The sequence below is a fragment of the Mus caroli genome, unplaced genomic scaffold (genome assembly GCF_978045245.1).
Source record: "Mus caroli unplaced genomic scaffold, Mus_caroli_1 scaffold_10, whole genome shotgun sequence".
Lineage (NCBI taxonomy): Eukaryota > Metazoa > Chordata > Mammalia > Rodentia > Muridae > Mus > Mus caroli.
In genome coordinates, this window is record NW_028227265.1 from 48,957,741 (window position 1) to 48,970,185 (window position 12,445).

The following is a 12,445-nucleotide window of genomic DNA, read 5'->3' on the forward strand; positions in this document are numbered from 1 at the left end:
TTGTTGGACAACTGGATTGGTCCCATAATTTAGCTCTTGAGAATGATTGCTAAATATACATTGATGTGCATAGTGTCCCAGATATATTGACTTGGAGTCTTTTGGGTAATAGAACTGTCATATGGTGGACTGGAGAGATGGCTAAGAGGTTAAGCCACTTGTTCTTGCAGAAGATTAGGGTTTGATTTACTGCCCCTACCTGGCACCTTGGAAATGTCAACTAGTTCCAGGACACACAAGATATAGAAATGTATTCAACAATTACATACATAAAATTAAACAAGTCAAAAAACTGCCATAGAGACTTTTATAATGGTTTTACTAGCTTAAGTATCTACTAGAAGCATATAATGGATCATTTTTGTTCACATCATTGGCAATATTTGATATTTTTTTCCTGAGTGCCATTAAATAAAATACAATTACAGTGCCATTTTAATTTGTATTTCTCTGATGGATAGTAAAATTGGATAGTTTATATATGTTTGTTAGCCATTTGTATTGATTTTCGTTTATTACTCATTTGTATTTCATTTTCTGTAAGCTACTTTTGTATTTCCTTAGCCTGTTCCTTATAGGGTTCTTTAAGTTCAGTTTAATTTTGTGGAGTTCTTTGTTGATATTAACCCTCTGTCAGATGTATTCTGCTTAGTATTTTTGAAACATTGCTTGGGATTCAAACCTTTGAGAATCTGGTCTTTAACCTACCCTTTTAAAAAAATTAAATTTATTTGACAGTTTCATACACACACCTTACCCTTTAAAAAAAAATTAAATTTGACAGTTTCACACACACACAATGCACTCTTGACAACTCTTGCTCCTCAACATCTCTCTCTATTCCCACCACTGTAAACCCTTCCCCAGTCCCATTGTTGCGAACCACTGAGTTTTTAGTCAGATTTATCTGTGTGAGTATGCGTGTGGAGCTGTCCATTAGATAGAGCATGGTAGTCTCATCAGTGGCTCCACAACTGAACATATCTGCTCCCCTTGTCTTAGCATCCGTCAGTGGCCACTAGTTCCCCCATTTGTAGGTAGGTCCCTATGAGCCTCTGCTCCATCCATAATTGAATACCAACAGAAACTGCTATTAGTTTGTGATTATAGTGGCTGTTTATACCCAGAAGGGAAGCATTTCACAACGTCTTTCTTGTCTGGCTTGTATATCCTGTCTTCTTTTCTTTGATAGTCCCTGCCCCAGTGTATATCACTTCTGTCTGATACATGCATGCATGAGATGCTAGCCAGCAGGAGGGAAGCATCTAGTTAAATTCCAGCTTGAGTCCTATCTGCAGCCAATTGTATGTTGTCTCCAGCAGGAGGGCCTTACATCTAATCTAGTTCTGGTGGGCAACCAGGAATACTGGCAGTAGTATTACCATTTTAGGGTCTCTGGAGCCTTCCTAATCAACAACTTAAAGGAGGTGACCCACACCTGGCAATGGGAGTTTTGTTTAATCCTCATCGGGCTTGGCTGCAGGTACATGCTGTACCTTCTCACTGACTCTTTTAAAATTCATATAGAGTAGTAGGTTTCAATATGACTTTTTACATCTTTAGTTTTGGTTAGCCCTGTCACCTTCCATTTTCTCGTTTCTTCTGTCCCCTTTCCATTTTATCTTTACCACCCCAGTGTATCCTTCCCACTTACACATCACTTGTGTTCTGTCCTTTAAACTTGGCTTTTTGTGCATTTTCTACTTGCTCATTTTTGTGATACTTTTACTTCCCAAATACTAATAGTATTTCAGAGTTTAAAGTGTCATTGAGCTTGTCATGCAGCATGCCTCCTGTCTTCTATGTAGAGTTCGTTGCTCAGGCTCCCCCCCCCCCCACTTTTTTTTTGTTTTTTTGTTTTTTGAGACAGAGTTTCTCTGTGTAGCCCTGGCTGAACTGGAACTCACTCTGTAGACCAGGTTGGCCTCGAACTCAGAAATCTGCCTGCCTCCCTTCCCCCCACCCCCACCCCCACCCCCACCCCCGGAGCTGGAATTAAAGGCGTGTGCCACCATGCCTGGCCGTTGCTCAGGTTTCTAAGAAATATATGATGTACTGGTAAAAGTGTATACATGAAAACTTAACCAAACTCCTAGTTAAGATAAAGTAGTAGTTTTTTCTGTAACAAATGTATTTGAAAGTATGGTAGCATTATTTTCTAAGTCCTATGTGCTGTGATTAAATATTTTTCTTATTGCTGTTTAGGGGTTTACAAATTGGAATAAGAGAGATTTTAACCAGTTTATCAAGGCTAATGAGAAGTGGGGTCGTGATGATATTGAAAATATAGCCAGAGAAGTAGAAGGAAAAACTCCAGAAGAAGTCATTGAATACTCAGGTAATACTTTTACTGTGTTAGTAGAAGAATGTGGCCACTACTTGGAAGCTTCCTGTTTACCTTCTTGTATTTTTTTCATTTCCCCCATTTATTCTTTTATATTCTCACAGCTGTCTTCTGGGAAAGATGCAATGAGCTTCAGGACATAGAGAAGATTATGGCTCAGATTGAAAGGGGAGAGGCAAGAATTCAAAGAAGAATAAGTATCAAGAAAGCACTAGATACAAAGGTACTTTGTATATTAAATACAGTGACTAGTGTAACTACACTGTGATATGAGATAATTACATTAAAGGAAAAGAAATTGCCATTTGAAATCTAAAATTTCTTTTGAAAAGAAAAACACATTAACTCGTGTTAACATAGTTTTCCTGAATATTACATTGATAGCCTGGTTTAAAGAAGACCCCACTGCTTAAGTGTTAGAACACTTAGACCCCATTTCTTGTACTTACAACAATAGTAAAAGTCTATAAAAGTACTACAGGACAAAGAACAGGTGCGAATCTTAAGATAGAAAATTCTGATTTGAAATGGTACATTTATGGTTAGTTATGGAAAGGCTAAAGTAAGTTTGAAGTATGAATTACATAGGACTTGTATTTTATATGTGTACATTATAACTTTTATAGATTGGACGGTACAAAGCACCCTTTCATCAGCTAAGAATATCATATGGTACTAACAAAGGAAAAAACTATACTGAAGAAGAGGATCGTTTTCTCATTTGTATGCTGCACAAGCTTGGCTTTGACAAGGAAAATGTGTATGATGAATTACGACAATGCATCCGGAACTCCCCTCAGTTTAGATTTGATTGGTTTCTCAAGTCCAGGACTGCGATGGTGAGTGTCCAAGGTTTGTGTAATGCAGCAGAGTTCAGAATAAGTATATTCAGTTATGTGTTACCTTGTAAAAACATCCTTGAGGAACACTTTGCTTTAGTTTCAGAAATTAAGTTATTTCCTCTTCTATTCACAGCCACAGTTTGCAAACTTTAGAGGAAATTTGAAAAGCTTATCTTCTTTAATGTATGTTTTAACATGGCTTTATACAGTAAGACTGTATTAGGTTCTAAGTGAGGAGAAATGTTCACCTGAACATGATGACTTTTGAGTTTGCAAATAGACAGGTCTGTAGAGAAGAATGTTCTTCAGGCATCTGTCTGCTCATCAGGTTGCTGAATCTGGGTTCTTTTAAAATGGCTGATTGGCATAGAACAATATATTTTTTTTTTAAGATTTTATTTATTTATTTTATATATGTGATGAGTACATTGTAACTGTCTTCAGACACACCAGAAGAGGGCATCGGATCTCATCACAGATGGTTGTGAGCCACCATGTGGTTGCTGGGAATTGAACTTGGGACCTCTGGAAGAGCAGTCAGTGCTCTTAACCTCTGAGCCATCTCTCTAGCCCCCAGAACAATATTTTTTACACTGATTTAAGACTGGGTTTTATTTGTAGTCTTTTTTTTTTTTTTTTTTGGTTTTTCGAGACAGGGTTTCTCTGTTTAGCCCTGGCTGTCCTGGAACTCACTTTGTAGACCAGGCTGGCCTTGAACTCAGAAATCCGCCTGCCTCTGCCTCCCGAGTGCTGGGATTAAAGGCGTGCGCCACCACGCCCGGCTTTATTTGTAGTCTTAATGTCTAGCTGTCTAACGAGATGTCCATTTCTAACATCCTCAAATTAGAATTCAAGAAAGCTTACTTTGGATTATGTCTTACCTTCTGTATTTTAGAACCTTTAACAAAAATTGTGTGGTCTTAATTTTGAAACATAGCAGCAGGGCTGGAGAGATGGCTCAGTGGTTAAGAGCACTGACTGCTCTTCCAGAGAGGTTCTGAGTTCAATTCCCAGCAACCACATGGTGGCTCACAACCATCTGTAATGGGATCCGATGCCCTCTTCTGGTGTGTCTGAAGACAGTGACAGTGCACTCACATATATAAAATAAATCTTAAAAAAAAAAAAAAAAAAGAAAAGAAACATAACAGCAGTAAGAAAGTGTATGCATTTGAAGTATAGCCATGGATAATGTGTGGCATTTTCACATTTGATCATTGAAAAATACTTTTATTTTTCAGTAGCTATTAGGGCTGTTGTTATATGCCATTGTTAGGAAATGTAATTAGCATATGGGACTTACCTGAAGATACTATATTATATAAGCATATAGTTAGTTGAAAGATTGAGTTGCTATAAGCTCTCCTGTGTATATTTTATGTACGGTACTGTTTTTACATAACATAAGAAATTATTTCATAATAATGCTAATGAAGATAGTGTCACATACCACATAAGCCAGTTCTGAAAACTGCTGTACTTCTTAATATGGTAATATAAGGCATAGAAAATAAACATACATAGGCCTTTGTGATTAAAAAATAGAGGCATAATTTTTGGCCAGTTCTTCAAAGGATTCAGTATTCCAGAAGTGTGTGTGCTATAGTAAACTTGATAAGACATTGAGCACCATATCCTTGGTGTGTGTGCTGTGCTATACTTTCTTGTCTTGTTTTGTTTTGTTTTGTTTTGTTTTGTTGAGATAAGGTTTCTCTGTGTAGCCTTGGCTGTTCTGGAACTTGCTCTGTAGACCAGGCCTGCATTGAACTCATAGAGATCCACTTGCTTCTGTCTCCTCAGTGCTGGGATTAAAGGTGTGTGCCTCCACCACCACCTGGCTTTGTACTGTACTTTTTAAATGGAAACACAACTTTGCTTTTTATTGCCTTCTGCCTCTACTATTGAAAATATTACTAAGCCATGCATGGAGTTTCTGCTAAGTAGTTCATAATTATTTTACTGTGTTTGCCTGTGTAGAAGTTTACTTACATATAAGAGATTTAAAAAAAAAACCAACAAAGCGCTTTTGTTCTGTAAGGAAACAAAGCAGTGAGGCAAATGAATCTTTACTTCAGTGCGCTTCCTGTGGTTTCTTCATTATGCTTCACATCTCTTCTGGCGGCCACATAGATTGGTAGAGAAAGGTTTAAAAATGTGTCGTGGGTGTTGGCCTTCCTGCTTGGATGGGAGGTGTGAATAGCCAGCAGTGGGCTTTATGGCCATGTGCATAACTGCTGTAAACTAAGATGATGATGCTTTTAAAGAAAAGATTATCTTTATTCCTTAAGTTCTTGTTGGTTTTGGTTTTGAATTACGTATGTTAACTTTTAAATATAAGTCATCCAGTGTTCCTAGGCATAGTTATTACACGTGTAGGATGCTCATTTCCATTGCTTTAGAACCTATATGATAAATGAAGGGACAGTTGGTGAAGACTGTACACTAGTGTGGAGCTTTACTGTATGTTTGATCGCTTATTGGCATGTTGCCATTGAGCTAAATGTACCCAGCCATGTCAGTGCAGCTTTAAAGGATGAAATAAAAAAATGTTCTCATAGTGTGGTCTGTGAGGAAAAAAAAACTTCCTCTTGATTTTTTTTAATCTACTACTAATATTTTAAGTGATTTTTTTTAAACTTTATTAAAATGTATGTTTATTTAGATACAGAAATCCTGCCAACATGTAGTTGGAAAAAACAAGTTTATCATGTATATTTATAATGCAGGAGCTGCAGAGAAGGTGTAATACCTTAATTACTTTGATTGAAAGAGAAAATATGGAACTAGAAGAAAAGGAGAAGGCAGAGAAAAAGAAAAGAGGACCAAAACCTTCCGTGAGTATAGATTATATAAATCATATAGTTTCGGTGTTTTATGCACACTATTGTGTGTGTGTGTGTGTGTGTGTGTGTGTGTGTGTGCGCGCGCGCGCCCATGCTCCATATACGTATGTGTGCCAGTACTGTGTGGGGCAGAGGTTGACATTCAGGTGCTATATTTTTTTGAGAAAAGAGTCACATTAAGTTTGCGGCTTGCCATTTTGGCTAGATTGGCAGTTCTAAGCACCTCTTCTTTTCTTGACCCATATTCCTTCATTGATGGGGTTGTGGACTTACTGGATTTTGGGGATCAGAACTCAGGTTCTGCTTTCAAGAGAAGCAAAACTCTACCACAGCCAAGTATTGGAACACTGTTTTGTTTTTTTTATTTTTTTTGTAAATAATACATTTGAATCACCTTAAAATATAAACTGAATTTGATGCACTAAATATAGAAAAGCAAATTAGAGCCGGGCGTGGTGGCGCACGCCTTTAATCCCAGCATTCGGGAGGCAGAGGCAGGTGGATTTCTGAGTTCGAGGCCAGCCTGGTCTACAAAGTGAGTTCCAGGACAGCCAGAGCTATACAGAGAAACCCTGTCTCGAAAAACCAAAAAAAAAAAAAAAAAGAAAAGCAAGTTAGTCTAAAAAGCTGGAAGTCTTTTGATTGCCAATAGTGCACACTTGTTCTGAGAATTCTTGAAATTTTAGGAGCCTTTTAAGAATATTAGATTAGGGCTGGAAAGATGACTCAGCAGTTAAGAGCACTTGACTACTCTTCCGAAGGTCCCAAGTTCAATTCCCAGCAACCACCATGGTGGCTCACAACCATCTATAATGAGATCTGATGCCTTCTTCTGGAGTGTCTGAAGACAGCTACAATGTACTTACATATAATAAATAAATAAATCTTAAAAAATACTAGAATATTAAACATAGTAGCTTTACAAGTTCTGTGGTATTCTAAGCTTGGATTCACTTTCTTAGTAATGTGATAGCAGTTTGAATATTTCAGGAGGAAATAGGCATCTTGCTATTTAACAGCAATAAATTGTTTGGAGATTTGATAGTGGTTTTGAAAGATTTGTTGTATAGCCCTGGAGAAAAGTCTCATGCTGTCATATGTTAGTTACTACTTACATGCTGCATCATGTTTGACAATATTTTTGTATCATTTTTGACCTGTCATGAGAACTAATTGTTGTTTGTTTATAGACACAGAAACGTAAGATGGACGGCGCCCCTGATGGCCGTGGAAGAAAAAAGAAGCTGAAACTATGAATGCATTTTTGTCTTATAATCACTAACTAGTAGTTCTTTAATTTACGGGTCTTCATAAGATGTGCTGTACAGTGCTCAACTGTTATGTCATTGAGACATCAGGTCCATCTGCTTACTGAGCTAGAAACATAGTATGTAGTTTCACTTTTTTAAAATGCAACAGCTGTGCTGAAATTTTTTTTATCATTAACAATTGAAGTAATAAAACAGGCTTCATTTATTAATAAATGTTTCATTTGATTTATTTTTCTAATAGTTTCATTTGTGAGCATTGTGGCTTTTTATCAGCTACTTTAACACTTGTATGGCTTAAAAACAAGCAAACAAGTAAAAAAATACTGCAGATAACATTGGTCCCTTCAACTTGGTTGTGTAATTACTTCACATTCTTTGCCTTTGCTGTTTTTTTGGGTTTTTTTTTTTGTTTTTTTTTTTTAATGGTACTATTGAGTCTCATCTGAAAAGATTGTAAATTGCATTCTTGCTTATTATAGAATGGGGGAAGACAAGTATTAATAATTTTCTATGCATATTTCTGTTATACTTTCTGTTCCTATGTTCTGATGTGAATGTGTCCTATTTTGTTGAATGAATGGCCTTTTTTAGTTGTATAGCCAAAGACATTTAGTATTTTCTGGTTCTTTAAGGTGATGTATTATTTTGTAAAAGGAATTTTTTTAAGTATTTGGAAAATATTTTGACAAATGGCCTGCAGCAGCCACAAGATAATGTCAGAAGTAAGGTGATTTTTTTTTTTTTAATTTGAATGACCCAGCCAAAATGAGGTTTGAATTTGTCATACTGTTATAATACTAATAGAATGTACCCTCTCAGTTTATAGTATTTTTGAGTTTTTAGAGTAAATGAAAATTTTATTTTATTATATTTTAAAAATAACTTCTAAGTCTTAGTAGCAAGATGGAGTATAATTCCAGTTTTTATTTTCTATGGAATAGACTGGTAAACTGGAGACCCTGAAGCAGGAATACCCAGAGGCCTTTATGTGCTACACATCATTTGTATAAAGTTTTATATGTGCAAATTGGGTACATAAGCAGTTCTCCATTTTTCTAAGGGAATGCAATAAATGTAGCATCGTGAATAAATATAACTTTTATAATCCTTAAAGTGGTCTTTTCTTTCCATTTCTTTGAAATTTTTTCCCCATTTAACTTCAGCCTTTCCCTATAAGAGATAGTCCATTTTTCTTAGATCTCTTTCTATGAAACTTAAATTTTGTGTGTGCATGAGTCACTGAAAAGACTGATGTCCATACTGTATTTGTCTTAAATGTAGGATTGCTGGTGGAAGTGTCATGCAGATAGTCTTGGGAAATTATAGAGTACTTTGAATTTTTATGTTTTCAGAGTTAATTAATATTGAACATCAGATGTGCCCTCATTTTGGAAGAAATAATTGAAAACATTTTAAGATGGAAGAAAATTGTATAAACAAGGTCACAAAATTGAGCTTTGGAAGATGGAAAGAAATTGGGAGGTGCTGTGCAGTGGAAGGAAGTGGAATTGAGCATGATGTATCTGTTGAGACCTGGAGATTTAAAAATAGAAGTATAAAGGGAAATCTTAAGTGGAAAAAGATTTAGCATTATGATTTAGACAGTGCTGGAGCTTTGTTCTAAGCCTCATTTGGGTAGCATTCCATGAACTTCTAGAAGGAAGGAAAGAGTACTCTAATCCTGAACTATTTCTCTTTTGAATGAGGAATTGTTGGTGAAGATGAACTGGAAGCCACACCAGAATAGTACAATGGTGGCATTGCACCAAGCTGTTCAGAGGTGATGTGTATAGTAGACTCTGAGAAGCAATGCTTCAAAGTAGTTTGCTAAAGGGAATGGAAATCTTAGTGGCTGTGTAACAGCAGACATCATTATCAGAATAATATAAGCCTCCCTCCACCCCCACTATGCTGAACCATTGAGCTGTAATATTTCCGAGGTAACCAGCCAGTACTGGTCTTGAACAAGTGATCTTTCTGTTTCAGCATCCTAGCTGTGATCCCAGATGTAAGCCAGTACATACAACACCTAGATTAAAAAAAAGAAAATTACATTTTTCAGAAAGAATGCTTCCTTACTAATTTTTCCTATGTATATAGTCCAGGCTGGCCTGTAATTCTCATGTACCCTCCAAGGGCTGAGATTACAGACATGCTCCAATACACCCAGTTAAATTATTCAAATTAACTTAAGAGTCCCAACTACATTAGAGATGTGTTTCTTTAGGATGTGGCACCGGTGGTGTCAGCAGTGGCCGTATATGAGGAGAATCACTAATATGGTTGACAAGCACAGGCCCTGGAGTCAGTCTCCCACACTCCTAAAAGTAAGTCATAGGTTGTCACACAGAAGTTCATGGGCTACATACAAGCATGTTAAATTTGAAATACCATCATTTAGAAGGTCTCAGTATATCCATTGGTTAATGTTTTCCTTCCAGTTAAATGGAATGAATGTAACAACTTTAAGCAATTTATTTTTCCTGCTCTCAAATTTATCAGTCTCAAATGTATCAGACAAAGGAAGGATGTTGAACTTTTGGGTAAGTCTGAATAATTAAATGATGTTTGACATACTGGGTAGTTTTTAGCTAGCAACTTAACCTAGAATAACCTGGGAAGAGAGTCTTAAATTACATTTATTTATTTGTTTACGTGTGTGTGTGTGTGTGTGTGTGTGTGTGTGTGTGTGTGTGTAAGCACAAATGCCACAATACACGTGTGGAGGAAGGAGGAGGACAGCTTTTTGGAATCAGCACTTAGCTTGTACTATATAGGTCTTGAGGATGGAACTCAGATTGCCTGGGAATATAGTTTTAGGAATTCTCTAGATGAGGTTGGCCTGTGGGGATGTTAAGGAGGTTGGGATTGTTTTTATTGTTAATTGATGTGGGAAGATCAGCTCATTGTTAGTGGCAGCTGCTAGGTTGGGTCCAAAACTGTAAGAAGCTAGAAAGACAGCATGGATGTGTTCATTTTCTGTGCTCTTGATTGTGGATGTGATATTACAAGCTGGTTGAAGGTCCTACCTTGACTTACCCAAAGTGATAGACTGCCACCTGGAATTTTAAGCTAAAGTAAATCCCTTTCTTTTCTAAGTAGCTTTTGGTCAAAGTGTTTAATGTTGCTTATAGTGGAGAGTTTTCCTTGTTAATGCTGGAGGGTTGTAAACGCTACGTTCACAAAACCACTTAATGGCACCCATGAAGTAAGTACTTCAAAACAGTAGAACAGACTAATTTCATAGGTAGTATTATTTGTAGCATCTCCATAAGACGAACATCTCAACACCTCATCCACTTGAAGGTTAATTCCTCAGTTTAAGAGTAAGACACAAAGGATTTTCTGAAAATTACCGAGAGGATGGAATTCAATCTTGTGTAGCTTTTCCTATTTTCCCTGTTTTTTTTTTTTTTTCCTGCTTTCCCCATTATGGCACATATTCTCAGTATGAAATCCATGATGGACAGAGTCAGAGCCTAGATGGAGCCTGGCATATCCAACAGTTACCTGTTCACAGGCAATTTTTTTTTTTTCAATACCCTTGCTAATATTGTGGGGAGAGTCTCTCTCTCTGTCTCTCTGTTTCTCTCTCTCTCTCTCTCTCTCTCTCTCTCTCTCTCTCACCTATAGAAGGTTAAATCAATGTTTGTTAACTGATTTTAAAAGATTTTTTTGTGGGGGGAGGCTGCATAGATGGCTCAGTGGTTAAGAACACTTGCTACTCTTCTGGAGGTCCTGAGATCAATTCCCAGCAACTATATGGTAGCTCACAACCATCTGTAATGACATTTGATGCCCTTTTGTGGTGTGTCTGAAGATAGCTACAGTGTACTCAAATACATAAAATAAGAAAATTATTTTGTTTTGTGTTTGGGTTGGAGCGATGGCTCAGCAGGTAGCATTGACCACTCTTCCAGAGGACTCAGGTTTGAGTCCTGGTACTTACATGGTGGCTTGTAACCACAATCGCAGCAAATCCAAAGTTCTCTTCTGGCCTTATAATCTATGTGCCACTGCATGCATGTGGCACATAGACTTAAACACAGACAAAACACCCATTTTCTTAAGACATAAATGAAAATAGAATATGGTTAAAAGATTTTTTTTGACTTGGGTCAACTATGATTTTCTGGTAGAATCAAAACTGGAAAAGTTCTTTCTTTAGAAACTGCTGGCATATTTTTCATGGTAGAAACCTTGGACTGAGAGAGGAATCTGAACTCTAGCACTGCTGCTAAGCTTTGGTTGATTGAAGTCATGTCATTATCCATACAAATCACCCCAGTCAGGAGCCTTCTCACTTGGTGTGTATAAAGTCAAAATTTTAGGTCCCATATAGGCTTGGGAATAGATTTAGAAATGTCTGGAACAAGTTTAAGAAAATGATTACATAAGAAATACTTAAAGGTAATAGTGGGGCATAAAGATGTATTTTAAAAACAATTTGGCATGATGTATGCCTTTAATCCCAGCACTGAGATGACAGAGGCTGGTGCTTCTCTGTGAGTTTGAGACCAGTCTGGTCTACATAGTTCCAAGACAGCCAGAACTAAGTAGAAGGACTCTATCTCAGAAAGTAATTTAGGAGTTTTGAATTATGTAACATTACTATGGTATGAAATGGTTAAATGTCAATTTAAAATTAATTTACTGGGTAATCTGGGAGCTATGTATATCTCTGTTCTTTTCTGCTACTCATGTTTTTCTCATGTTACCCCTTTACATGGAGAAGTGAAAAGAGAGAGCTGTTTGCTTTGATGAAGGATTGTGAATAGACATGAAGTAGTTGGTAAAAAGAAGTTTGGGGTTATCTGCAGGTTTCATTTAGGGCACTCATCAAGTAATGTGTGTGTGTATGTATGTATGTATGTATGCATGTATGTATGTATGTGTAAGTACCTTGTGCTTTGCGCCTAGCACCAACTAGTAGAGAATGCTGATTTAATTGATGACTATGGGTTTTGTTGATGTAAAAACAAATGAAACAAAAAAACATGACCTCATTGTTTTTATTGGCTCAATCCTTTGTATATTCCATGCATTGACATAGACTATTTTCACAAAACACAGTGACAGTACAATGTCATTACACAGAGTCACTAGGCTCTGGAATGGCATATCTTTAGTTTGTGTTGGGAAATA

General features: G+C 36.8%; 1 protein-coding gene across 1 annotated transcript in view; it reads left to right on the top strand.

Moving 5' to 3' along the window:
- Smarca5 (SNF2 related chromatin remodeling ATPase 5) overlaps nt 1-8,413 on the top strand; it is a 39,947-nt gene extending 31,534 nt beyond the window's left edge. Inside the window, exons 20-24 of the mRNA XM_029480715.2 lie at nt 2,206-2,338; nt 2,449-2,567; nt 2,971-3,183; nt 5,913-6,020; nt 7,220-8,413. Of these exons, the coding sequence (XP_029336575.2) occupies nt 2,206-2,338; nt 2,449-2,567; nt 2,971-3,183; nt 5,913-6,020; nt 7,220-7,285 (639 nt within the window). The 3' untranslated portion in view covers nt 7,286-8,413. The remainder of the gene's footprint in view (nt 1-2,205; nt 2,339-2,448; nt 2,568-2,970; nt 3,184-5,912; nt 6,021-7,219) is intronic.
- Nucleotides 8,414-12,445: the final 4,032 nt, after the last annotated feature.